This window comes from the organism of the source record quoted next, unplaced genomic scaffold (assembly GCF_019419815.1).
Source record: "Pyrus x bretschneideri cultivar Hongxiangsu unplaced genomic scaffold, Pyrus_bretschneideri_v1 Contig1, whole genome shotgun sequence".
Taxonomy (NCBI): domain Eukaryota; kingdom Viridiplantae; phylum Streptophyta; class Magnoliopsida; order Rosales; family Rosaceae; genus Pyrus; species Pyrus x bretschneideri.
In genome coordinates, this window is record NW_025999390.1 from 247,788 (window position 1) to 273,114 (window position 25,327).

Consider the following 25,327-nt stretch of genomic DNA (forward strand, 5'->3'; position numbering starts at 1 on the left):
GCCTAGCCACTCATTCATATAGTATGTAGATCATAGATTGTTTGTCCCCATATATCCACTTCCACTAGTTTGACATACTTGCAAGCTCTCACTCTCCACCTCCCATCACTAAATCCATTGCCACGTCATCGGATAGCATCTCCCCCAGCCAATCAGACCCATCCTCACCGGATAACCCTGCCTCCACCTCACCCCCAATGCCACTCGTTCACTATATCCAATCATCAATTCCTCCACCACACATAACCAATCCCCTCCCACCCTATTAAAACTCACCTTTCCTATCTTCCCATTTTGATCATCCCTTTTAAAACTTGAGGCGACCGCTCCCTAGAACACATTCACTCAACTACACACAATGGCCTCCGTCACCCCCGCCGCCGTCACTATCCCATCATTCACCGGACTCAAGTCCTCCGGCGCAGCCAAGGTTGGCGCTGCCGTTAAGGTCTCAGCCTCCCCAAGGCAGATGTGCGTCGTCAAGTCATCCCTCAAGGATGTCGGTGTGGCCGTCGCCGCCACCGCAGCCAGCGCTATCCTCGCCAGTAATGCCATGGCCATTGAGGTCTTGCTCGGCAGCGATGACGGTGGCTTGGCCTTCGTCCCCAACAGCTTCTCCATCGCCCCCGGCGAGAAGATTGTGTTCAAGAACAATGCTGGATTCCCACACAACATTGTCTTCGACGAGGACGAGGTTCCCAGCGGTGTGGATGCCGGAAAGATCTCGATGAGCGAGGAGGACCTCCTGAATGCCCCCGGGGAGACCTACGCCGTCACCTTGACCGAAAAAGGTTCATACTCTTTCTACTGCTCTCCTCACCAGGGAGCTGGCATGGTCGGTAAAGTTACCGTTAACTAATTCAGTTGTGTCTGATGAATTGTATTTATGCTTCCTTTTTTGGGAGGTAAAGTAGGGCTTCTGTACTCATCAGATTATATTGCCACGAGAGACAATGTGCGAGGTGAAACCATTTATATATTGAGCGCCTTCCTGTTTTTTCATCATTCTTCTTTGTTTAAAGTTGTTCATTTTGTGTGCTAGCTTTGATTTCATTTCGTTACTTATGGGTTGTTCGAGCTTGCTAACTTCTTAATCACTTTCCCTCTATTACAAGTGCTTTTTGTTATAAACACTACCAAAAAATGCTTTCTCATAAAGTGCTTTTATAAATCGGAGCACTCTTCTAATTTTATTATTAAACGTAGTAAAAAACTATTAACCCCTTAGAAGCAGTCTCAAACAGACCTTAAAACAGGTTATAAGTGTAGTGACTAAACTGTTATGTCTGTACAATCGCAAATTGTGCCAGTTAGTTAGGATAGGGTACTGCTATCTGCACTGATTTTTACTTCTCACACACTCCTCTAAATTTCGGTGTCGGATTAAATGAATTGAAGAAGATCAATGACAAAAAATTAACGACGGTGTGTGAGAGACAAAAATAAGTATGTGAACTGCACTATTCATTAAGATAATATGTACGCAGTGTTGCATTCTAGTTCTGTCCCCTTCTTTATTTAGGGTAGGTTAGAATATTAACTTAAAAAAGAAAGAAAGAAAAAAATGTATTGGGTCTACATTCTGACGGTAAACAAAAAGAAAAAAAAAAGAAGAAATAAATTGAATTAATTTCAATAGGGTATACACTATTGAGGTGATAAATTACAAGAGCTATGTACCCTAAATTCATTCCAGTAATAGGGTGCTTGCGATCGATTTGTCACTAATACTTGTACGCTCCCACACCTTTTGTATAGTATGGAACCCCTTCTTTCAATCAGGTCAGCATTTTCGTATCGAATGGTGATGAAAATATAAACATGGGAGAAAAAATTGAAGGAGTCTGCAGCCTGCCTAATGTTTAAAGTTATGTAGTGAGTGCATCAGGAAGGGTAGTTCGGCCTCCGAGGATCTTACCACCGACGTCAGGGAAACTCTCTCGTCCAGGAATTGCACTTACCTTCCCATTGACATCCACCGCAGCCGGGTATTTCATCAAATGCCCTTGTAATGGTGCAAAGTCATCCGCCACAAACCTCGTCCAGTTATCTCCAGCGATAGCGTTCACACGCTTCACACAATCCAACGTTTCAGCCTCCTTGAAGCATTTGTCCACCATCCCCAAGTGTTCTGCCCAAAGTGACATTCTATACCCATACACCTGGCCACGAGGATGACGCTTCTTCTTACCCCAAGTGTGGTGGGGCTGGTATGCGCCCATGGCTATCTCGGTGTCTCTAGAACCCGCCATAGATCGTTGGTTGATATTTGCGGAACCTATGATCACATACTCATCGTCTACCACCATTCCCTTGGCATGTACGTAAATCATAAACCGTTGAAACTTTTGGGACGCCGAAACCTGAAAGCACTTGCACAGTTTGGTATGCAAAGGGCCTAACTTAATTCAACTTTTATGAAGTTATGTTGCAAATGTATAATTACCGTGTGAGATTCTCCGTTTCTGTTAGCTTGATTCACGTGACAGGATAGCGTGTCCGGCACCTTCTCCCGATTTCCAAGACAGTAGAAGTTTAGGTAGTCCTGCGGATGAGCATTCTCCACTTTCATGGCTTTCAGCTCTTTTGCTACGACTTCATACATCATTTGCATTGTCTGTCCCTGTAAACCATCAATTACAAGGCAGTGAGAATTAATTAAGCCGACTTTGTATGAAACTAAAAGACTTCAGTCTTTAATTACCTGCCAATAGAGAATTTCTTGCACAGAAGCAGAGGAGGGAACACCCTCTGGCCACATTGGTATGACGATATAAACTGCGAATCTCTCGTCTGCTCTTATCTTGCTCGCAATCTTTAACGCCAATTCCATCGGGATTAAATTGTCAGCACCTGAGTCAAAACGTATTTGTTAAGAAATTTAATTTATTGGAACACCGCTTGTTACTACTTAATTGGAATTCATATATAGTAATAGTATATGAACCTGCTTCTTTGTAAGCTGGCCATCCATACGACGATCCGACAAAATACTGATTCTCAATGTATATGAAGTGTTGTGCAGATCGGATTGCATCAATGTATGCTGTTTGTATGCTCTTGTCTACTACCAAATTCTTGGCACAAACAAGATTCTGCAGTAAAACAGAACACCAAAAAATTCACTGATTAATTTCTGCAGTAAAAATAACTATGTTGTGAAGTAAGATCATGCCGTCTGAAAGAATAGCCGACCTGAGCCTCTGCTTTATAAACATCCTTGGGAAATCCCTTCAGAGATCCAGAATCTATGGATCGAAAAACCTGTCAATTTACCAATCGAATCATCAAACAACTGCTAATTAAGGCCTAGTATGGTAAGGATATTTGATTAGTATTTATATGTAAGCCATGTGGCTGCAGGAAATGCAGTTAGATAGTGGTACCTGAACATGCCAGTTTTGAGGGTCATTTTCATCTGAAACCCGTAAGGCGGGATCATCCTTGGCAGTTGATGGGGAGGGACTAAGTATCCATGAGATGCGCTCCAATTTTATCAAAGCATCGTCATGCCAGCGAGATACTCTTTTGAATCGTTGGCCCAACTCCGACCATTTTGTGGATTTTCTCCAACGCTGCTCAAAATTGGTAAGCACATCATAGGCAGCCGGCCCTTCTATCTTGCAATGCAAATCATGCCACGGTTGCCTTGGACCCTTTGTTCCTCCCTACATACATGACATACAATCTCATTTAGCTAAAGGGTTCGTTTAATAACTATTTCATTTATAGTTATTAGATTTCAAAACGGAAAATGCAATTTTTTTACTCACAGAAAATGTGGGATTATGATAATCATCCTGGAAAACACTGTCGAGGTCTCGAAAGAGGCGATGCTCGGGAGTGTCATAGCGGCCATCACAGAGGTCTAGACCTCCTATGAAGGCGGTTATCTTTCGGTTATTTCCAGATGCTTGTGTATCCACAATCACACATTTCTGGTGATGTGTAAACAGGGTTCCAACAACCTACACAGAAGAAGATCATGTGTGAGAACGTATTATAGGTAAATATCGTCCATAAATTATTATTCATACTTAAACTCTGTTCAAATATGTGGATCAATAGATAAATGAAAAGCTAAACAGTGAGTGAACCATGGTGTAAGGCATGCCTGTTGCTTGAAAATGCTAAGCTTACTGCTGGCATATCGAGGTGCAAGCACGCATGAAACCGAAGAGTGCTTAAAGAACTTGCGGGTCTCTTCGTCATGAGTTTGCATCACTCCATTCTGCATACACAAGTAACAGAACTCAGTATTCCAAATCAAAATCAATTTTTGCAAGACGTAGTATCAACTTAAAATGGTAAATATATTCGATCAATTATAACATGCTCGTTTGGATTGTTTATGTAGGAAGCACTACCACTCACAAGTGATTTTAATTAGAAAGATTCAATTTTTACTCAACGCGAGTTCAAATGGTATGTTTTCTAGACTACTTCTATGATCTACATGCATTTTAAGCTTTTCTACCAAATATGGGTAGATGGCTTTTGGTTTAAGTATTTATAAATGCATTTGACACAAAAATTGAAAACGCTTTTGTGCCAGTTTGGTAAAAGAAACTCAGGTTTTTATGCTTTCGCTGCATTTGACAAACACGAAACCATTTTTAATTTTTTTTTCTACCAAATGTTTGTACCTTCATTCAGCTGAATTAATTGCTCCATTTTCATGCAATGGTTGTTAAACTCAAAACTTTGTTTTGTGACTCATTGCAAGAACGCCATTCAACAAGAAAACGAAAAAAAAAAAAATCAATAAAAACTAAACGTCAAAAAAATTGAAATTGAAACCGAAACGGTACCGTATTGATGAAGAATTTGCTGTGAGAAGTCTTGTCATCCCAAACGAGCAGAAGAACTCGCAAGCCTTCTTCGGACTTGTACTTAAGCAGCTCCCCCAAGTTCAAATTCCCGCCACTCGGCAGAGGCTTCGTCGGTTCCCGCACCAGCTTCACCTGATGATATATTGACCATCCCACAATATATACCAAATGATGCGCCTCCAATATCGCGTGGCAGATATCCTCCCAGCACCTCCCGTGCTGAAAAGTAACGCCGTCGTCCAGTTCAATCTCCTCCAGCATCGCCTCCGGCACGTGCGCGTCCTGGTACAGCGTCACGTGCCCTCCCTGCCGAACCGGAAAATAACAGTTTCGGATCCCGAAGTGGTCTGGATCATTTGAAATACCGTGCCGGTACATGGGATTGTCCTCGCATTTCGTGAACCGCATCTCGAGCTTAACGGCCGCGTCCGGCTTCGGCGGCTTGCCCAACGGCCCGATGATAGGGAACCAATCGCTGATCGTTTCGCCGGAAAGGATTCTAACCGCCGAGACGGACGCGACGCCGATTAAATCTGCGCCAAACATGTCGTTGTCTTTGATGTAGAATTCGACCTGCGAGACAGGGTGAGCCAGGGGGATCTTGAAATGCTCTTTCCAGACGGGGTTCTGGGAGTTGGAAATGACGCGGGTGCGAGCTACTGTAGCACCGGCGAGGCAGACGGTGACGTATGGGTCGCTGGTGATGATTTTGCCGTGGGAGTGGTGGGCCGCCGGGCGTGTGAAAGGTTTGCTGCAGGCCGAGAAGAAGCGGCGGAGGCGCTCCGAGACCATATCCATGTTGGGCAAACATCGAGCCTCGAGAATTTTCAAATCAAGGTCGCCATGGAGGTAGACAACCTTCGTCTGAGATTTGTCTTCTTCTGCCGCCATTAGTTATACAATGCCAGTACTAAGAGGGATGAATGTGAGAGCTGCCGTTGGCTGTTGCCGGAGGAACCAGGAGTTGGAGAGTTTTAGGAATTGGCCGACGTTGACTTTGTGGAACCGTCAGAAGGTGGAAAGTGTTGTCTCGTTTAGGCTTCGGATCCTCCGACGAAGCCAACGGTGAAAACCGGTGGCGGTAAAAGGCAGGAAATATGTGGGGGAGGTTGCGATCTTCCTACGAGGGAAAACGTGAGTGGTGGTGTGTCGCGGTATATAGGTAAAAATTTGTATGGGACACGTGGAGGGCGACGTACTCGAGGACTAAGAAGAGAAGGTTTTGAGATTTGACCATTTTTAGAAAATTAGTAGCTTAATTAAGGGATTTTGTGGGTTGGCACCTTGGTGGCATTTTTCTGTTTTATTGTGTGATCGTTATATTTGATGCAACAATCATTTTCAAAATTAGGTAGAAAACTGAAAAGTTGCTTTTTAAAGAGTTGAACTAATATCGTTTATAATAAGAGTGATGTTATTCATACTATGTTTTTATACTATATTTCTATACCATTTTAGTGTCATCTGATATGGACAGTCACATCATTTAAAAAATTTGCAAAAACCAAAAGAAATGAAAGAAAAAGACTCCTTGTATACCATAATCATCATTTAATTAACTAATTTTTCTTAATAATTAGTTTATTAAATAATGAACTAAATTTAAAAATCTGATTAATTCAAGTGATGTGACTGTCCACATCAAATATCACGTAAGGTGGTATGAAAATGTGTTACAAAAACATGGTATGAATATCATTTTCCTTGTAATAAAAGGAACAAACAAATTGGACTAACCTAAAACTTCTCACTTACAAGTGAAGATAAATATTACTAAACCTTAGTACTAAATAAGGATTATCCATGCCTTTTAAATCTAGATATTTAGAGCAAATTAATTACAATATCGAAGGGATTTTTTTTCTTTTTAAAAAGGAAGATTAGGGAAGGAGGGCAAGATGACCTTGAAATTAATCAAGACATTATTGTAATTAGCACTTTTGGTCTGTTCTTATGAACAAGAATATTACATGTGTTTTGACTGCCACTTTTGCCCTTGTTCAGGATATACCTCCACGATGTAAAGAAAGTTGTCTTTTTTTAATCTAAAGCAAAATGGTTTCTCTTTTTTTATTTTATTGTTAACTTGTTCTTAATCCCACGCAATTGTCCGCCACGTTTTGGTGTTGCCGTCTCGGTAACATTGTGGTAGTGAAATTGTAATATTAATTAGGTTTGAATTGGTGTCATCTAGATCATAGAAAATGAGTTGTCTAACTCTAATTTAACATGCTCCCTTTTTTTGGGGGGAACCTTGATCATATGTTGACTTGAGATTTGAGACCATACTCTGATACATACTACCCAAAAAGAAAATAGAGAGCAGAGAGAGATGTTAATGTGATGGGACATGGGAACCCATTACCGTTGCTCCCATAAATATAGAGGAAAACTAATTAAAATATTTTAAAATTTTGAGTTTTAATAAAAAATAAAAAAAAAATATTGTAAGTGAATAATACTATAATTGATTTTTTAGAGTAAAAATATGATTTTTCATTAAAGCTTCCTAAATCTAGAGAGTTTTCAATGTTTAAAAAAATAAATTTGGAATCACTTATACTATAACTGATGATGTACTAAATCGTCTTCCAACAATCTTAAAAAATATATCTCATAAACCTTGCATGTGCCTCTCCCGTAAACATTACACATGCCTCGCCAAAATACAGTCAGCGAAACAGCCAACAAAAATAAAAAAATCAATTAGAAAAAAAGCCAATTCCAAGCACCCTATATGTATGTTTTAAGCTTATTGTACGAGGAAAGGAAACGAGATTCCCCTCTTTGCTTTGCTTTCTTTTGCTTAAGTTTATGCACGGCTTCATTACCAAAAAACTTGAGTAAAGGCGTTTAACCATATCATTCGTAAGACATTTTTTACAAAAACAAACATGAGATTGTATTTGTTAACTTTAATTATGCGAGTACTTACTTTAAGCAGGGGACTAAACTTGATTAGTAATATCAAGCATCTAAAGTTTTTCTCTTATCTTGTGTGTGGACAAAATAGATGCTTAATATTCATAGATAACAGTTTTATAGTTTAATATTCACTAAGCTTCATCAAAGTTCCATCAATTCAATTATATAAAGAACCCCACCCCTACCAAAACAAAAAACAATAAAGAGGCATGAAATGTATAATTTCACTCTGTTACAAACCAGAGCATGTTTCTGAATCTCTTCTCTTCATATGATCGGAGAATTTCAAGGATTGGGATTCTCAGCGTCATGTTTACTGCCAGTGCCGAAGGCGACTTGAGTACAAGAAAACCAGACCCCAGCATGTCACCCTTCCAAAACATGAACCAAAATTACGTTGTCTATAAATTGGCAGCAAAGTCTTAAGCCAGCAGCACAACAGGACCCTTGAGCTTTACAGTAGTTGATGTGCCAGGGTCAGCCGGGAACTAGACCAGGAACTATTTTCGTTCCAACTTTCCAAATTACGAAAACTAGGGCTCCGTGTGATTGCAATTGCCGCTGTTCCTTTGGCTCGAAAGGGAAGGAGCAGCCCTAATCATCACGCTTTGTATAAAGGCTATCATCTACAAATTAATGCCAATTGCCAAATACAAAGATGAAATAATAAGTCAATGCAGAACATATGTATAACAGATACAAATAACTTGGTAGGTTCTTACCGCAGCAAATCCAACGCAAATGAGACTAAATCCAGGGAAATTAAATGGTGCCTTTTCGGACAGGAACAAAGCTGCAAGAACAACTTGAATTTCTCAGTTCGAATTAACTTTTGGCCGGAAAAACTAGTATTGGAATTTCAAATCACCTGTGAGAGGAGAGAAAGCAATCGGAGATATAACATTTGCAAGTGAACATATGCCTGAAATGCACCCTTGAGCCTTCCCCTGAAAACAATGTACAAGAAAGTCATACATTGCCAAAACAATTGGAGCCCAAAAGGCAGGGCTAGGGAAGCAACATCGGAAATGCATATAGAAATTTACCTGCTCAGACGGACCAACTTGTTTCGATACAATGCTTCGCATCTGTGAAGTTTGAACGGAATCACTTTAAATACAACATTTGAGTAATGTTTAACTCGCAAAGTTTGACGAAACTTACGCATGGTTGTGCGAACACATAAAAGATGGAAAACATGGCAGCAGCATATGGCACCCAGAAGGACCACGCAATGCCATAAAGAAACATCTGCACTCGATTAGTAAATGATTAGCTAAAATGGACATGTCAAAAATTTTAGTTTTACTTTCGGTGAGTAAATAAAGGACGGCTAGATATTACATGTGCACAGCTAAAAATGAGGCCTATCGAAAGTAGCCTCTCCTCTCCTAAAGCTGGAGCCAGCAAGGGCATTAGAACCAGCTGCATCAAGTTTTATTTTCAGTACCATGGAAAATAAAACCAAAACTGCGGAAAAAGGAGGCATGCGGAGGATCAAAAGACAGTAAAATAAATGCAGTACCTGTGAAACAGTGCCTGCTACCCCGGAAATAACCATCAGGTCAGCAAACTGATCCTTGTTGAAGTGAAATTGCGCCTTTAGATAGTACTACTCAACAAACAATGATTTTTGATCTCAGCATTTCTTATGTTCGATAGAGCTTACCGCTACATAATTAGATGCAAATCATCCACAAACAACGATTTTTTTGTGAACTAATCACACTAATGTCCACATTGTAAAAAACTGAAAACAAACGAACAATAAAAGAGTGCAAAAAATGGAAATTAAAGTAGTTACTAATTCGTAGGATGAGAGACGTACCATCATTGAAGCATGAAGGCCAACATCCGCTAGATTACTGAAAAACGCAACAATTGCAGCTTGCGAAAACGTCGTGCTGCAATTAGTTAAAGTGTAAGCACTTACTTGAACTACAAGTCTGCAAATTAAATAAGAGCAACACTTAGCAGGAAAGTGACTGACCTGGTTTTCAACAAGGAGATAAAATCACTTAAGGAAGGCAATGTTTTGGCTGGCTGCAATATCTGAGCACTTGAATTTTCAGCTGAATCCTTAATTTTGATCTTTTCATCCGACAGTAACGGAGCGGAAAGGTTCTTGTCTATGTTGGAATCCGGTAGGAAAACCCTCATGTACATAACTGCCACAACCGCCACCACCGTCGCAACCTAATAATAATAATGTTAATAATTATAAAAATAATGCAATCATATCACAATTATGCATATTAACAGAGAGGAAAGAGTCCTGGAGAGAGATTAATGGACCTGAAAAGTGGAGGAAGTGGAGACGAAACGAGTGAATAAGGTTCCGCAGACAAATGCAGAGGAACTAATCCCCGATAGGACTCCGAACGTCGAGGCTCGCCGCCCTTCTGCCACATTATCTGCCTGAAAATCATTGATATTTCACACCTCCATCAAAATTTCAAATCAAACAACGAACAATATGAACATGGAGCGTTTTGTTTTTTGTTTTTTTGTTTTTGGTTTTTATTTAAGAATAAAATGGACCTAGTCGAGTCATTGAACACACCGAGGCCGATGTACGGCCTAATAGTCGGTGACTAATGGGCCTGATATCCTTAGTAAGCCCAAATACGACAGAAAGATTAGAAAGTTACCACATAGGCAAGGGCGAGGCACTGAACGCTGCCTTCACAAACCATCTCGGTCAGAGTTTTGACCACGAAGTAGACGTAGAAGAAACTCTTACTCCTGCTGTACCCCAATATCCCTGTAAGCGTTCAATTACCCCATTTCTTGATCAATCGTTTATTGGTTACTTTTCAGAATTGTTATTAGTAGTCTAAAATAGTTATATCGAACTCGTTACTTTTCATTTTTTGAATTAAGAAAAAATATGCAGTAACTAATTTGAAGTGTCAATAATAACTACGTCAGATTATCTAGAAATAAAAAATTAGAATGAGAGCTTGATGTTAAGCAAAAAGAAAATAAAATAAATAAAGCCAAAGTATTGTCATTAAAGTTCTCTAAATATCATGTGTCACTTTATCTTTGTTAGTGGTTGGTTTGGATCCAAAGAGTTGAAAGATTACCCAAAGGGATAATTCTGAGGATCATTGGCAGTGTAAGCAAAGCTTTTCTCCCACACTTGTCTGAGAGGTTACCTACCAATGGCATCATCACCAGTGTTCCCAGCCCTACGATCTGCATCAATCATGCACAAATCAATGTATTTTCAACCAAAGATCATAGACAAGGGATAGGCTAATTGTTAAGTTCTACCCACTTTCTTTTTTTTATTCAGTTAAAATCCTCCATCCATTCCTAATCAAATTTTCCGAAGGAAAGTGATTTTCCAACGTTATTTTTTCCGCATGCATGCATTCGTTTATTTTTAACATTTAGATTGAATAAATCAAAAGTGAATTTATGAACAAAAATAAACACATGATTTAGGAAAACAAAAAGAAAAAAAAAGTGCAGATTTCAGTTTACATTTTTCAAATGTGGAGATGTTTGTAAAGATAAGCTGTAAACCCCTTTGTTTAGGCTTTTCTTTTTATTTTTGCACTTTTATTTTGGTCGGGGGCTAAGAAATTGAGGTTTTATGACATTTTGTAGGGACACTTTGGACGTATCAATATTCTTTGACTAAAACCTTATCTGTTTTTAGTTTTTGATCGAAGTCTCTGACATTAATATAATAGTGTAAGTTAATATATATTTTTAAATTAAAATTTAAAAATTAAAAATTGTATTTGTTTATATTAATGAGATTTTAAATATAACCCATAATTTGTGTGATTAAAAATAATAAAATATAAATATACTCTCTATTATATTTTGTGCGCGTGTGTGTGTGGGTACATTCTTCAAAACACAGAGAAAAAAAAAGAGAAGATATTAGGCTTAATAACATTTGTAAATTTCTTCGATTAAACTTGACATAGATACATTCTCAAATCAACGAAAAAAAGAATGGATCCATATAAGTTAAAAAATGGATGAAAAATTTTTGAATGGATTTTATATTAAAAAATTGGGTACATTTTATATAAAAAAAATTGTACATTTTATATTAAAAAATGGTATATATTACATATAACAAATTGGTATATTTAAGAATGGGTACATTTAAGATTAAAAAAAATTGATAATTATATGAATGGGTACATTTAAGATTAAAAAATTGAGAATCTTTTTATAAAAAAACTAATGGGTACAAACTTATTCTATTTTTTTTTTATTTTTTTATTTTGGAAATGTTTGAATTGAAATTAATTATGATTTAATAGAGGTGTGAATATTAAAACCCTAAATCAATTACTAATGTTTATTTTAAAAAATATGTAATAAACATGTAAATTCATTATCACATCAATGTTAGGGACTTCAATCAAAATTCAAAAACTAATAAGGTCTCAGTCAATAAACATTAGTAAATAGGAATCGGATACTAATTTTTATTACAAGCAATATTAAAATTTGCAAGTTTGTCCACGAGGTAATATAATTGAAAAATGCCAAAATGCATTTCCCATGTGGAAAACCAAAGAGAAATTTCTGATGGGCAGAGAGTACTGCATGCATGTCAAACTTTTTTCTCTACATTAATATTTTGAGATTCTTGCATTTGGCATACTTATTTCCAATATTCCAATGCTAACTCTACCTAGCTAGTTCGCTAAGAATTTTTTTTGCTCAGTTACGTATGAAAGAAGTTGAAATTTCATCATAAAATTAAATTTTAATGCAAAATATTTTTCTTCACAATATATACGAAACAAATTGATCTTCCCTAATGGCTCACAACGACGAGAAGGTTTACACTTTACAGTCTCACAGTAAAGTATGTGGAGATAATTTAAATGTATGACCCAAAAAATCCCAAGTTATGTGGATAATAACAAGAGATTAATGTTAAGAAGACTAAATTTGTAAATAAAATTTTGTAAATTAAATAACATGGAGATTTATGATAAGATTATTACTTAATCGTTGATAAACGTGCTTATTTCCTATTGATGACATATCATTTAATTTGTAAATTTTATTTACAAATTTAATCTCTCTAGCATTACTCATAACAAAGAAGGTGAGATAATATTTATATATATGTGCGTGTGAATAGTTACATATGAAGTAGGGGGTGTGGTGGACCGCATTTCAGTGAGATACGAAAGCGGTGAAAGCAGAACAGAGAAGGGACTGGAGTGAACTAGTAAAAGTGTGGGTGTGGGGCCATGATTTTGAAATTTTGCTCCACTTCGTTGAATTGAAAGACCAATATTATTGAATCTGAAAGTTGATTATAGCCCACGCAAAGGAAATGGAAGTTTCTTTTAAACAAAAACAAACTTCTGTCGCTTCAGTTACCATCACTGGAGTTAGTTTAGCGGATCAAATCCTTTCATGGACATTTGGTTTGATGCAGTACTGGGTTCAAAAGAGAACATATCTGTAAGGCCTAGAAGCCTAGAGCTAGATGGTATGATATCAATTTGCTTCTTGCGGGAATAATCAAACGATTATGAATGTTCAAAATGATACGTATTTGATTAGACGTCGACAATTAAGTTGATCATTTGGGTTATAGTATCTAAGTCAGAAATTTGCACGTACCGCTTGTTGAAATCCGGTGAGGTAGATAGCAATGGAGCACTCATCTCTTCCAGGACAAAGGGCAGACATGGTAACGTCGGTGATGGCCGGGATCACCATGAACGTGGCGAAGTTGTGCAGAAAGACTGTCATGAAGAGGTGGCTCAACCCTGCCGAAAGCCTTTCCATCTTGCGATCACACCACTCTTCAATTGCTGAGTAACTAAATTGAGAAGTGAGGAAAAAGGATCGACAGCTCAAACGAAGGACGCCGCCCACTGCTTCCCTGACCGAACTGGCTTAGCTACTATTAGTAAATAACCAGGAAAAAAGGAGTTATATTTAAAAGATTAAAGAAATGCGTGCAGTGTGTGCCGTACACTTTTTGTCTTGAAATATTTGCTATATACAGAGATCGGGAGCCGGGAGGGGAATACTTAACTGTGCAAGTAGAATGTTTAAAGGAAATTAATTGCCGAAAAGCAACAAAGTGGGAAGGTGAAGCAAAGGAAGGATGCGTAGCTTGTAAGTTAATCGCCTCAAATATATACGTAATATAGGTCCCATTTCCTAAGCGTGTAGAACGTAATTACGTTTTGATGCTTCCAAGTCTCATCTACTATCTCCCTCCTCTCCTCTCCTCTCTGTCACCTTTCTACGTGCTGCTGTCCATTTGTTTCCATTTCTGAAATAAAATGAGTTTTGTAGGTAAAATTTGGGGTGAATTTTGAACTTTAAAATCTATTGAGGAAAAACCACCTTAAACGCGGATACCTTTCTACTTTATTTTTTGGCTTTTTATGACAATACTTACTCTATCGTTCTGATTCATGACGTTATCATGCATTTCTGTTAGTGTGTTCAACATAAGGAATCAATTACTTGAATAATTATTTAAGAAATCGCCTAAAACTGGTAGTTTATCTCTCATACTTGAACAACCAAGTATTATTTCGATTTATGACTCCAAGCACGTGAACATCCACACCTGGATAGTAGCACCCATTTTCATGTTACTTTGACGACAAAGTTTGAAAAAAGTAATACGAATAAAGAACTGTTGCATGCTTTAGATTGTTTATGGGAAGATTAAATGTGCTCTAACAAAATAACGTTTATGATTGCATTTGTCATAAAAAGTTAAGCATGTTTATCGGTCATATAAACACTTTATAAGGAAGCACTTGCTACATGCGTTGTATCCATGTTGGACTGAAATATTCGGCCCATTCGAGGGCCCAAGGAATGAAAAATGCCAGTTTAGACACTTGCTAGTTCACATTAAGCATTAGAGGGCTTGTGGACTGTGCCATTCCCTTTCCCTAGTTGGGTTTTTACTGAACGCAACAAGGCCTAGTTTGAGATACCCAAACATACATGCGACCAGGCATTGGCCCAGTTTGAATCCAGTCCGAACCATGTATGAAAAAAGACCAACTAATTTGCGCGGTCAGTTCTTTGGAGCTTATCGTACAATTATACGAACTTTGTCTAAGCAAACTAAAACATATTCAAGAACGTGAACTCCAAGCGAATTTTATAAGTTGAGTCATTTTTTTCATTGTCAATTAGTTTAAAGATAGAAGCTCATGATATCAGGATAAATTAGCGCACATATTGAGCTTAACGTTGCACGTGAAATCAAAATGAAACAAAAATGATGAATGATTAGATGAGGAAACGAGAAAAACAAATTAATTAAGCACTGCAATTACTGTATAATGGAAATGAGGAAACCACATCCAGTTGCACAAAATGAGCGGAGATTGGAAAAAGGAAGACTCGTTGGAATATTCTTAATTACTTAAACAAGAAAAAGAAAAGACGGGCAAATACTTAGAGACCCAAAAGCAACTTTTTGATTTCTTTTTTCTGGACTCAGGAAAAATATAACCAAAGAAAAAGAAGAAGTAGGAAAATCAGCAAAGTCCGTGGAGTCGCTGTTTGATAAAGAAGGTTCCACGTGATTGGCTCGTTACCATGTGGTCCGCCGCCTACGACAAAACTGAAAGATCAAAGTCCAGCCTTAGGATAGAACCGTCTTGATTTTTTTTGGCCGAGGGGCATTTTCGTCCTATCAATTTTGTCGAAGCCAGTGACACCAAGATGGAGCTCTAGCTTTATATATAAGAGATAAGAGATGTATGTATGTGTCTATTGCAATATTTGTGTTTTTTACAAAAAAAAAATTAGAAAAAAAAAAGGGAGCTGGCGCTCTTATCCTAGGGATCCAGAATCTCCCTTTCAGCCAACTTGAGTAGGCAAGAAATAAAATATTTAAAGCTAAGTTGGTTTCTCTCATGAGTCATGAGTGACCAAAATTGCCCCCCAAAAGCTTACAAGTGAGATCGTATATCACGTGGAGTTGCGATCTGGCCGCCCAGTACTATTGTATTGGTGGTTTTGATGAATATGAACAATATACGCCCTTCACTCCTTCAGTTGAGTGTGTGTGTGTGTGTGTGTGTGTAAGTACTTCCAATATGAACAATATACTTGTTTTTAGTTTTGATAAATAATAATTTTAATATTAATTAATAGTGAATCGTTGAATCTGCTTTTAAAAATGAAGGGCATGATTGACAGAGGGTCTTGGGACCACTGGGCCCTGTGATATAGCGGAACAAGGGTAAGGGAATTTTATCTCTCTCATGAGTATGAACTCATGAGGGTACTGGAATTGCACGCACTTGCACACCAGTTGTTACCATATTTGTATTTTCTTTTCCTTTTCCAACGGTGAGCCGATCGAGCCTAGCAATCTCTGGTCCTCAGTCAACTCAAGTCTGAAATCTGGATCCACACTCGAAACTCCAGACTCCAGAGGAGCAAAATATATTTATTTGTTTATTAAAATGAAAGGAAACAACAACAACAACAATAACATGTCACGCTGCAGCACTTTAAGAAAATAAATGAAAAATAACACAAGATTCTTTACTCTACTACTCTGTCATATATATATATATATATATATATATGTATATATATATATCTGGGCATGTGTCATGAGAATTGAGAAATACTTAATAAACATAGTTGGAAAATGTATGAGTTTATGAGATGAGGATTGAGGGATGCATGTGCATGCATGCACATGCATATATAAAGTGATACATTACAGACCCACACACAAAGAGACACAGTCACACACACAGCCTCTGTCTTTCCGAAATTAACATCGTCAACGGCTACAATTGCACGGCAATAGATTCAAGCCGGCCAACAAATCTAGTGGTCCCTCTACCATTTTATCATTTCTTAATTATCAAGATTAATTAAAAGAATGAAACTGTTATTAGCACTCAAAAACTCTCATTCTACATTCCTCACAAATATATATATATATTTTTTTTTTCTAATTATAGAAAGCTTGGAGTGCAAAATGAGATTTTTTTAAGTGCCGATAACAATTCTCTAAACCACTTTAAATTTTTTATTATACACTTCAAAATTTTTATATTCAAAAAGAAAAATACAATTGTAAGGCATGCAAAATATAAATTTTAAAGTGTCTATTACAGTTCTCTTAATTAATTAAGTCGTTCATTTAGGATTTAGAAAATTAGGTGTTACACAAGTCCTATTTATAGCTTTACTTATTTCCTTCAAATATCCATATGTTGTGTACGGATGGGATGCATTTACTGTAAAACATGACTGGGTAGTGGGTTTACCTAGCAATATTCTCCCTTTCCCTCTCTTCTTCTACATTTTTTTTTTTTTAAGAAATGATAAGGAGACTTTCTTAAAGTGTAATTTTCTATGAACTATCTGCTATCTCACCCGTTAAATTTAATTCTTGTGCCAACATTTTGAAACATTATACAAAACACATGAATTGACAGATAGTCTAACTTTTGAGAACCTCCTTAGCATTTTTTTTTTTTTTTTTAAAGTGTTTGTACATTGTTTTAAAAACAAGGAACTTTCTATACTCACTCTTTTGTATACCATACGTTTAATCAAAATACCTACTAGGATAATGCTATTAACATACACATTTTTAATTTCCGCATATCCTTATTAATTTTTTGTCATTGATGTTCTTCAATTTATTTAATCCAACAATTAAAAATTAAAATAGTATGTAAAAAATAAAAATTAGTGTGTGGATCGCACTATCCGGTGTTTCCTATCCACTAATTGTTACAATTTCTTCTACTAGTAATGAAAGCTAGTTGTGCTGTGATAAATTGCGACTGCTTTAAAATGTGGTTTTCATTACATGAGGTATATATTAATTCCTTCTAAACTTAAAATTGGGATTCATGAGAACTAAGACTTCACCAAAATCGTAACCAAATACCAATACTGTTAGGATCATGCTACATAGATCATCTTTATAAATCATGTTTTGTAGGTTATATGAGGAGATGGTTGATGACTGAATTTTTTTTAATCATTAAAAATAAAATTCAACCATCAACAGCCACATCATATAATTAATAAAATATCGTTTAAAAAAATGGTTTATAAAATATAATATAAAAAGATATTCTTGTTCATACTTTTATAAAGTTTGTAATCCTACATTCAATGGACCATGATTTTCATAATCTACAAAGCCTTTCCACCTTCAATGAATTCCATATTGAAAGGATTGTTTTCCATATATATGTTTTTTATTTCCTAATTCTTCTAACCATCGTTTTTTTGCTTTTGTTTCTAAATATGACAGACGCGTTTTAAATTACTTTTGTAACGTTCTTCATAAATTATCCTTCACCAACATAAACACAGCTCGGGAATTGACACAGGATATCATTTATACTAGAATTATTTCCTTATTAATTTCAATTTGTAGTTTGTGATAAAATCAACTTACAATAATTTTAATCGGGCAATACCAGCATTACTTTTGGTTGAAAAGAACTTCGTTGAAAAAAAGGAGACAATTCCAAATGACCATTATCAGAAAAAGATAAAAGTAATTTACAGAAAGTCCCCTAGATTTATTTAAATTACAGTCGCAGGAGGTAATCGGAAAAACACCTCAAAGAGTTGGAACTCTATTCCGAACGAACACCCTTTTGTCGAGAAATTTTTAGTAGCGACACACAAGTTGTACATCACGTGATGCACCAACCCGTCTACTGATCATATTGAAAACTCTCTTTTTCTTTTGTCGCCTTCTAATTCCACGTGTTAAAAAACAGATACCCGGATCCACGCAAGAAGCTACGCGCGTGCAACTAGCAATATTGAATGCAATAATAAAAGTTAAATACTCCTACGTTGCCAAACACGATTAAAGGGAGCGACTCAAAAATTTCTCCCAGTCTTGCAGTCCTTTCCGTCTTCGCCATTCCTCTCCTTTTCCAATGGACTCTCTCACTCTCTTTTGTACGGGCGCTCTCCTCGCCGGCGGGATCTATTGGTTTGTCTGCATTCTTGGCCCTGCCGAGCGAAAAGGCAAACGTGCCATGGATCTCTCCGGTGGCTCCATCTCCGCCGAGAAAGTTCAAGATAGCTACGACAAATATTGGTCCTTTTTCCGCCGCCCAAAAGAGATCGAAACGGCCGAGAAAGTCCCCGACTTTGTGGACACCTTTTACAACTTAGTCACCGATATTTACGAGTGGGGTTGGGGCCAGTCCTTTCACTTCTCCCCGCACGTCCCCGGCAAGTCCCATAAGGACGCCACGCGCCTCCACGAGGAGATGGCCGTCGATCTCATCCACGTCAAACCCGGAGACAGAATTCTCGACGTCGGATGCGGCGTAGGTGGGCCTATGCGTGCCATCGCGGCCCACTCGCGTGCCAACGTCACGGGGATCACGATCAACGAGTACCAGGTTAAACGGGCGCGTCAGCACAATAAGAAGGCCGGCCTCGACTCGCTCTGCGAGGTCATCTGCGGGAACTTCCTCGAGATGCCGTTCCCGGAGAACAGCTTTGACGGCGCGTACTCAATCGAGGCGACATGCCACGCGCCGAAGCTGGAGGAGGTGTACGCCGAGATCTTCAAGGTTCTGAAGCCGGGGGCTCTGTACGTGTCGTACGAGTGGGTGACGACGGACAAGTACAAGGGTGACGACGCCGAACACGTGGATGTCATTCAGGGGATCGAGAGAGGAGACGCCCTGCCGGGACTCAGGAGCTATACGGATATTGCGGAGACGGCGAGGAAGGTCGGGTTCGAGGTGGTGAAGGAGAAAGATCTGGCCAAGCCGCCGGCGCAACCCTGGTGGAATCGATTGAAGATGGGGAGGATCGCATACTGGCGCAACCACATTCTGGTGACGGTGCTCGCCGCCGTCGGAATTGCACCGAAAGGAACCGTGGATGTGCACGAGATGCTGTTCAAAACCGCCGACTTTTTGACCAGGGGCGGCGAAACCGGAATCTTCAGTCCGATGCACATGATTCTCTGCCGGAAGCCCGAGACAGCCAAATCATCTTAATTTCCCGTATCGCCGGTGCACCCCCGCGTCCCTTTAGCCCCTTTTTGTTGTATTTTATTTTTGTGTTATCTTGTTTTAATAATCTTTCTAATCTAGGTTTGTTTTCCTTTTTTTTTTTTCTTCGTTTACTTGACCTGCTAATTTATTATCATTCTCTTGTAATTTTGTTTTGGAATTATTTAAGTTCGTGGTTGGATAGATCGGATCTTTGCTCCGTTTTGTTTAATTTCTTTGATATTTTTTTATTTCAGCATTGCCTTAAATTATGTGCCTAATTTCTTGTGTGCATTGTCTTTTGAATTTAACGTTTCAAAATTCTTAAGTTAATAATGAATTTGTGCCACATAAGGACAATGTTGAGCTGTTAATTGCGATGTATACAATACATTGATGAACACTAGGACTTTTGTCATGTAACGTGACAACATGATCAAAGGGTTATTGAGTGTTTGTGATTTAGCGATGAGAAATGAAGTGAACGCGTTCATGAATACTGATGCATTAACTACTAGTTCAATTTACATAATTTGAGTATTAATTTTTGGTTACATATGATTGTGTTATTGAACTAGACATCAACGTATCCAATAAGTGTAAGTCATTCTCTCATTTTCTTCAAGAGGGATGAAAGGGTGGCAGTGCGAACTGGTGAAATCAACCAGCCATGTTAATGTATGGTGTATGGTACAATTGGCAAGCAGCGTGGAAAGTCGGGGGGAGCCCTTGACTCGTGTGCTGTTGGCCGTTGGAGTAGCGCAGCGGAGTGAGTTCAGATTTCAGAAACTGAGTGTGTCAGTCACAGTGGCGCCAAATCTGTGTTGGCACTTGGCAGTTTGTTTGGCTCTGTGTCACGTTGCTCTTGGTGTTTAGCTACGCCTGCCAACATGCCGACATATCTGGGCCCACACCCACCCGGGTTTGGTTTGGTTTAGTTTAGACTTAGTTGGTTGGGTTGGTTTGGGTTTGGATCTCTCTCATCTCATCCCACCCCGATTGTTTTCTTTGTTTTCCATGCTACTTTGCCTGCCGCTGCCACCAGTCTTTTCATTTTCTTTATAATTTTCGGCACGTGACTCGCCACCCTGTATTTGTTGGCACATAATAATCTTATTATTAATGGCTTATTCTTTTCCCTAAGTTATAATTGTATTATTAATGGCACATAATTATATCAATGTGGTAGAGTCTCACATTGAGAAAGTTTTATTGGTATTTCTCTTTTGTACGTGTATTGAATAATTTGTATATGAGTATTATCTTGCCTTGTTATCTACGTTCTACTTTGGTGCTACGTACCAATAAATATTATGAGTATTGAATAGTTTGAATTCACGAGACCATAATTAAAGTCATAATCTAAATAATTATTCAATGCTCGTAACATTTTATATCACGTAACATGCAATAATTTTCCTTATTGTCTGTCTTGAGTCATAAATATGAGTAAATGTGTTAATTAATAAGTTTTTCTCACTTATTAAATTGATTGAAGTGGCACTTGAAATGCTTTGCCAATTGCCATATGGGAATATTTTTGCTCACTACTTCCAAGTGATGGTGATACTCACCACTTTATTTACCACCGTTAAATGAGTTTAATTTTCGAGATTTATGTTATAGATAAATAGAAATATCTAAATTTTAACTCATCCAATAATAATATATAAGGTAATGAACATTACCACCACTTGAAGATGGTGAGCAAAAATACAATTGCTATCATATTTTCCTTTTTTTTGGGGATAGTTGATGAGCACGAGATATCTTTTTGGTGTTGTTGGAAAATCATATACAACAATGCCTTTTAAGAATATTGTTACGAATGATGCGTTTTCTCAAGCTACGAATGATGCGTTTTAGTTTTTTTTTGCATAACAATACATGTATGCATGAATAAGAATATTGTTACGGTTGCATTCCAATTACCTGAAAAACCACTTGATATTTTGAAGGGGGCACAATTCAATTACAAATTTGGAAGAAAAACTTTGTGAAAGGCGATTGGTGTTCTTTTGACTAAGCCATCCCCCAAGGCCCTTAATTTGTAGGCACGAAAAAGATGGGTCTTCTCACTAAGCCTGGATATTTTTTGGGTCTGTGGAATTGAAGGTTCATTATTCATGTTTGATTTGTCAAAACTCAAAGTTGTGGTTCTACCTGATTGCGTGAATCTAGCAAACATTGTTCCTACCCAAAAATATCCAGTGATATATGTTAGTGTTATATCCAGATTCCAAGTGGCTCTAAACTTCCAAATCCAATACTTCTAATTTCTATTTGATTATTTTAGCGGTGCATCATAACTGATATGAGAATCTTTCTCCTCACTACACTTCTGTCCAAGCTTTTTCGCTGAAGTAATTTTTTTGGGTCGAAGTCCCTAAAGTACTAGAGTTTTTATAAAACTATTTGCGGCATAAACGCTTACGAGCACAAGTTTTTATGAGTTCCTATTATGATGGGGTTGATTTGTGGAGTTCTTGGCACCTTTTGATTGAAATTAGATAGTGCAAGTTAAAACTAGGTGTATGGTACAAGCTAACACACTATAGTACATGAAGCGATACAAACGTCATTACGATGTTAATAGATCGTTATGTTGACGTATTGATACAAATTAAAGACGTCACTATCAACAATGTCTACCCAATATCAATTGTAACTTCTCAGATCTCATTTGCCGGTCTTTCCTTTCTTCATCGTGTCCACTTTCATTGCAACTACCATTGAAAACATCGCAACTTGATTTTCTTAGCCACCACCAGGACGATCTTCATGGTCCCTCTCTAATCCAATGTTGTTTGACCTTTTGTATACAACTCTTGTTTTAACCTCATCTCTTGGTTTGAATTTAACAGCAAGAATTCATTTTCCAAAACGTCTCTTATTATAAGAACACTTCCAAACGGACCAGTTAAAGTATAATTTGAAGGTGGATGTCCGTTGTTCAACAATTTGTTGTTACTCAAACCCATTTGAAATGAAGAAGTAGTAGTACTGTAGTCTTACAAGCCCATATTTTGTGGATCAATGATTTTAGCCTACTATTACAACCTTAATCTGATATTATGGGCCCGCTTCATATCAAGAGAAATTGAAAACCACAAAAGAAGATATTTTCAAAAAAAATCACCCATATATTCCGTCGGTGGATAATACCAATCACAAAAAGCAGTGGCCACTGAGATTTCAAGATAATTCCACACCAGAGTCTCCTACGACTCTCATAGGTTTGAATAAGCAAAGCAACGCAAACCAAATCTTCCGACCCTGTCTTCAATGGCGACCATCACAAATTTCATAGTCAAACCAGCTTCGTCATCTCAATCTTCAATCCCAAGAACAAGTTGTTTTGTTGCTAAAGGTTTAAGTTTGGTGACGAAGCTTAAACCTTTAGCAACAAAACTTGAAACGAAAAAAAATCAATTCCGCAACTTCGCCATCAAGGCCACAGCCGCCGCCGGCACTAATAAGGTCGAAGGTGACGAGAGAGTTCAGCAAGTGCACAGCATCCAGGAATTCGATGAGGCCCTTGGGTTGGCAAAAAATAAGCTTGTTGTCGTCGAGTTTGCCGCCAGCGACAGCGCCGAGAGCAGAAAAATGTACCCTTTTATGGTCGACCTCAGCCGCACATGTAACGATGTCGAGTTTTTATTGGTCATGGGCGACGAGTCGGAAGACACCCGAGAGCTCTGCAGGAGAGAGAACATCGACAAAGTCCCCCACTTCAGCTTCTACAAGAGCATGGAGAAGATTCACGAGGAGGAAGGAATCGATGGTGATCGGCTGAGGGGGGACGTATTGTACTACGGAGACAACCACTCTGAGGTGGTACAGCTGCATCAGAGGGAGGACGTGGAGAAGCTGATCGAGGAGCATAAGGCGGACAGCAAGCTGATTGTGCTTGACGTGGGGCTCAAGCACTGTGGGCCATGTGTCAAGGTATATCCGACGGTGGTGAAGCTGTCGAAGCGAATGTCGGACACGGTGGTGTTTGCGAGGATGAACGGCGATGAGAACGACAGCTGCCTGCAGTTCCTCAAGGACATGGAGGTGGTGGAGGTGCCTACTTTCCTGTTCATTAGAGACGGCGAGATTTGTGGAAGGTATGTGGGTTCTGGGAAAGGTGAGCTTATTGGTGAAATTCTAAGATACCAAGGAGTCCGTGTGACTTATTAGGATAATTATCAACAAATTAGAAAAAATTGAAATTTAATTTTACAAAATTTGTACTTTATTTATTTATGTGACCAGTATACATGAAGTTGAATTAGACTTCAGATTTGAACTAATTTTTGAATGAAATGGGTTATTTTTTGTTATTAAGGTTAATATGTTTTAGCCCAAGAAAAGAGTATTTAGCTTCAACCTTAATTATGAACCTAGTCTATAATACTCTTGAATGAGATAAACTTTTATATGATTGTCTTGTATGAGCAACGCTCACATAAAGTCAGATACTAGAATAAAAAGAATTTCTCATGCTTTGTATGAGAGATGATTCGGCCTTCCAGTAGAGAGAAATTATGTATCCGGATCGAAAAGATTCACCCGTAGTAGATAAGGGGGCAAAGCCAGAGGCAAGGCTATAGGCGCCTATGAGAGACTCCAGAAGCTCTACTGAAGCTGAATATAAAGCTCTTGCCCATGCTGTTGCAGACATAGCATGGATCAGACTTGTCAGTGCAATCTTGCCCAATCCACCTCAATTATACTATGATAATCAGTCCGCAATTGCCTTAAGTTTGAATCCCATACAACATTCAAGGATTAAACATTTGGAAACTGATTTCCATTTTGTTCGTGAAAGAGTGCAGAAAGGTGATTTGGAAGTCTTATATGTCCCTACTCAAGATCAAGAGGCTGATGTTCTTACCAAAGGTCTTCATGGACCTGATTTTCTTAAACACTGTCACAATCTTAAACTAGGAATTCCCAGTAAAGATTTGGGGGGTATTGGATGTATATGACACCTAGGCATTTGACACATCAGCAATTGCTTAGTGCAAAGGGTTTGTCGGTTTATCTTAAAAGTGGATAATATTAAGGATCGTTCTCTCTCTTGTAATAACTAACTTTGTAAGAATTCAGATATAGCAAATACAGAGCTCTATAGCTTTCTTCTTGGTAAAACTTCTTCATTACGCCTTCTGCATTTATTTCATGATTTCATTCTATAGTGTCAATACTATCACTATGGATTAAGGTTCGCAACAGTTTGTTCATTGCCAGAAAAATCATTGGGCCAAAACCCCAAACTTACCACCCGTTTGTGTGAGTGGGCATGTCACAGATTCAGAAGAAGTTGCCTAGTCGTTTACAAAGATCGGAGCCAGTCGAAGTTGGTCAGCTGTGTATTATTATTATTATTTTAACAAACAATATTATCTGAGAAGAGATACGAGAATCGAACCTAAGATTTCTCATTTACAAGTAAAGAGGAATATCACTGGACTGTAGTAATAAGTGGCAACTATGTATTATTATTGAGAAAAATAATGGATATGCAGGTATGCTACGGAGTATATTACTGATTGCAAGGGTCACCGAGTCTCACAGTATCCA

The 25,327-nt window shown here is 38.1% G+C and overlaps 5 protein-coding genes across 7 annotated transcripts; 3 read left to right on the forward strand and 2 right to left on the reverse strand.

Moving 5' to 3' along the window:
* Positions 1 to 300: 300 nt before the first annotated feature.
* LOC103927331 (plastocyanin) lies at positions 301 to 1,005 on the forward strand. Its single transcript, XM_009336248.3, has one exon. It carries the CDS (start codon positions 359 to 361, stop codon positions 857 to 859), a length of 501 nt encoding a protein of 166 aa, XP_009334523.1. The 5' UTR covers positions 301 to 358; the 3' UTR covers positions 860 to 1,005.
* A 600-nt stretch (positions 1,006 to 1,605) lies between these two features.
* Positions 1,606 to 6,063, reverse strand: LOC103927338 (phospholipase D delta). Its single transcript, XM_048577111.1, has 9 exons — positions 4,812 to 6,063; positions 4,115 to 4,231; positions 3,774 to 3,968; positions 3,387 to 3,668; positions 3,196 to 3,264; positions 2,948 to 3,095; positions 2,705 to 2,853; positions 2,447 to 2,623; positions 1,606 to 2,363 (listed from the first exon to the last, which is right to left on the reverse strand). Exons 1-9 carry the CDS (start codon positions 5,721 to 5,723, stop codon positions 1,869 to 1,871), a joined length of 2,544 nt encoding a protein of 847 aa, XP_048433068.1. The 5' UTR covers positions 5,724 to 6,063; the 3' UTR covers positions 1,606 to 1,868.
* A 1,806-nt stretch (positions 6,064 to 7,869) lies between these two features.
* LOC103927348 lies at positions 7,870 to 13,921 on the reverse strand. 3 transcript variants are annotated; one of them, XM_048577127.1, is made up of 14 exons: positions 13,798 to 13,921; positions 13,377 to 13,662; positions 10,847 to 10,958; positions 10,409 to 10,521; positions 10,053 to 10,175; positions 9,748 to 9,953; positions 9,586 to 9,661; positions 9,283 to 9,369; positions 9,102 to 9,182; positions 8,922 to 9,008; positions 8,804 to 8,845; positions 8,626 to 8,704; positions 8,480 to 8,550; positions 7,870 to 8,383 (listed from the first exon to the last, which is right to left on the reverse strand). In XM_048577127.1, exons 2-14 carry the CDS (start codon positions 13,542 to 13,544, stop codon positions 8,291 to 8,293), a joined length of 1,338 nt encoding a protein of 445 aa, XP_048433084.1. In that variant the 5' UTR covers positions 13,545 to 13,662; positions 13,798 to 13,921; the 3' UTR covers positions 7,870 to 8,290. The 3 variants fall into 3 exon arrangements, with proteins under 3 accessions (XP_048433084.1, XP_048433089.1, XP_048433081.1); XM_048577132.1 differs by having other exon boundaries at positions 13,377 to 13,650; positions 13,736 to 13,809; XM_048577124.1 differs by lacking the exon at positions 13,798 to 13,921 and having other exon boundaries at positions 13,377 to 13,791.
* Positions 13,922 to 18,610: 4,689 nt separating this feature from the next.
* LOC103927358 (24-methylenesterol C-methyltransferase 2) lies at positions 18,611 to 19,960 on the forward strand. The gene has a single exon (XM_009336279.3). It carries the CDS (start codon positions 18,680 to 18,682, stop codon positions 19,760 to 19,762), a length of 1,083 nt encoding a protein of 360 aa, XP_009334554.2. The 5' UTR covers positions 18,611 to 18,679; the 3' UTR covers positions 19,763 to 19,960.
* A 3,048-nt stretch (positions 19,961 to 23,008) lies between these two features.
* Positions 23,009 to 24,088, forward strand: LOC125473825 (thioredoxin-like protein CDSP32, chloroplastic). Its single transcript, XM_048577150.1, has one exon. It carries the CDS (start codon positions 23,042 to 23,044, stop codon positions 23,939 to 23,941), a length of 900 nt encoding a protein of 299 aa, XP_048433107.1. The 5' UTR covers positions 23,009 to 23,041; the 3' UTR covers positions 23,942 to 24,088.
* Positions 24,089 to 25,327: the final 1,239 nt, after the last annotated feature.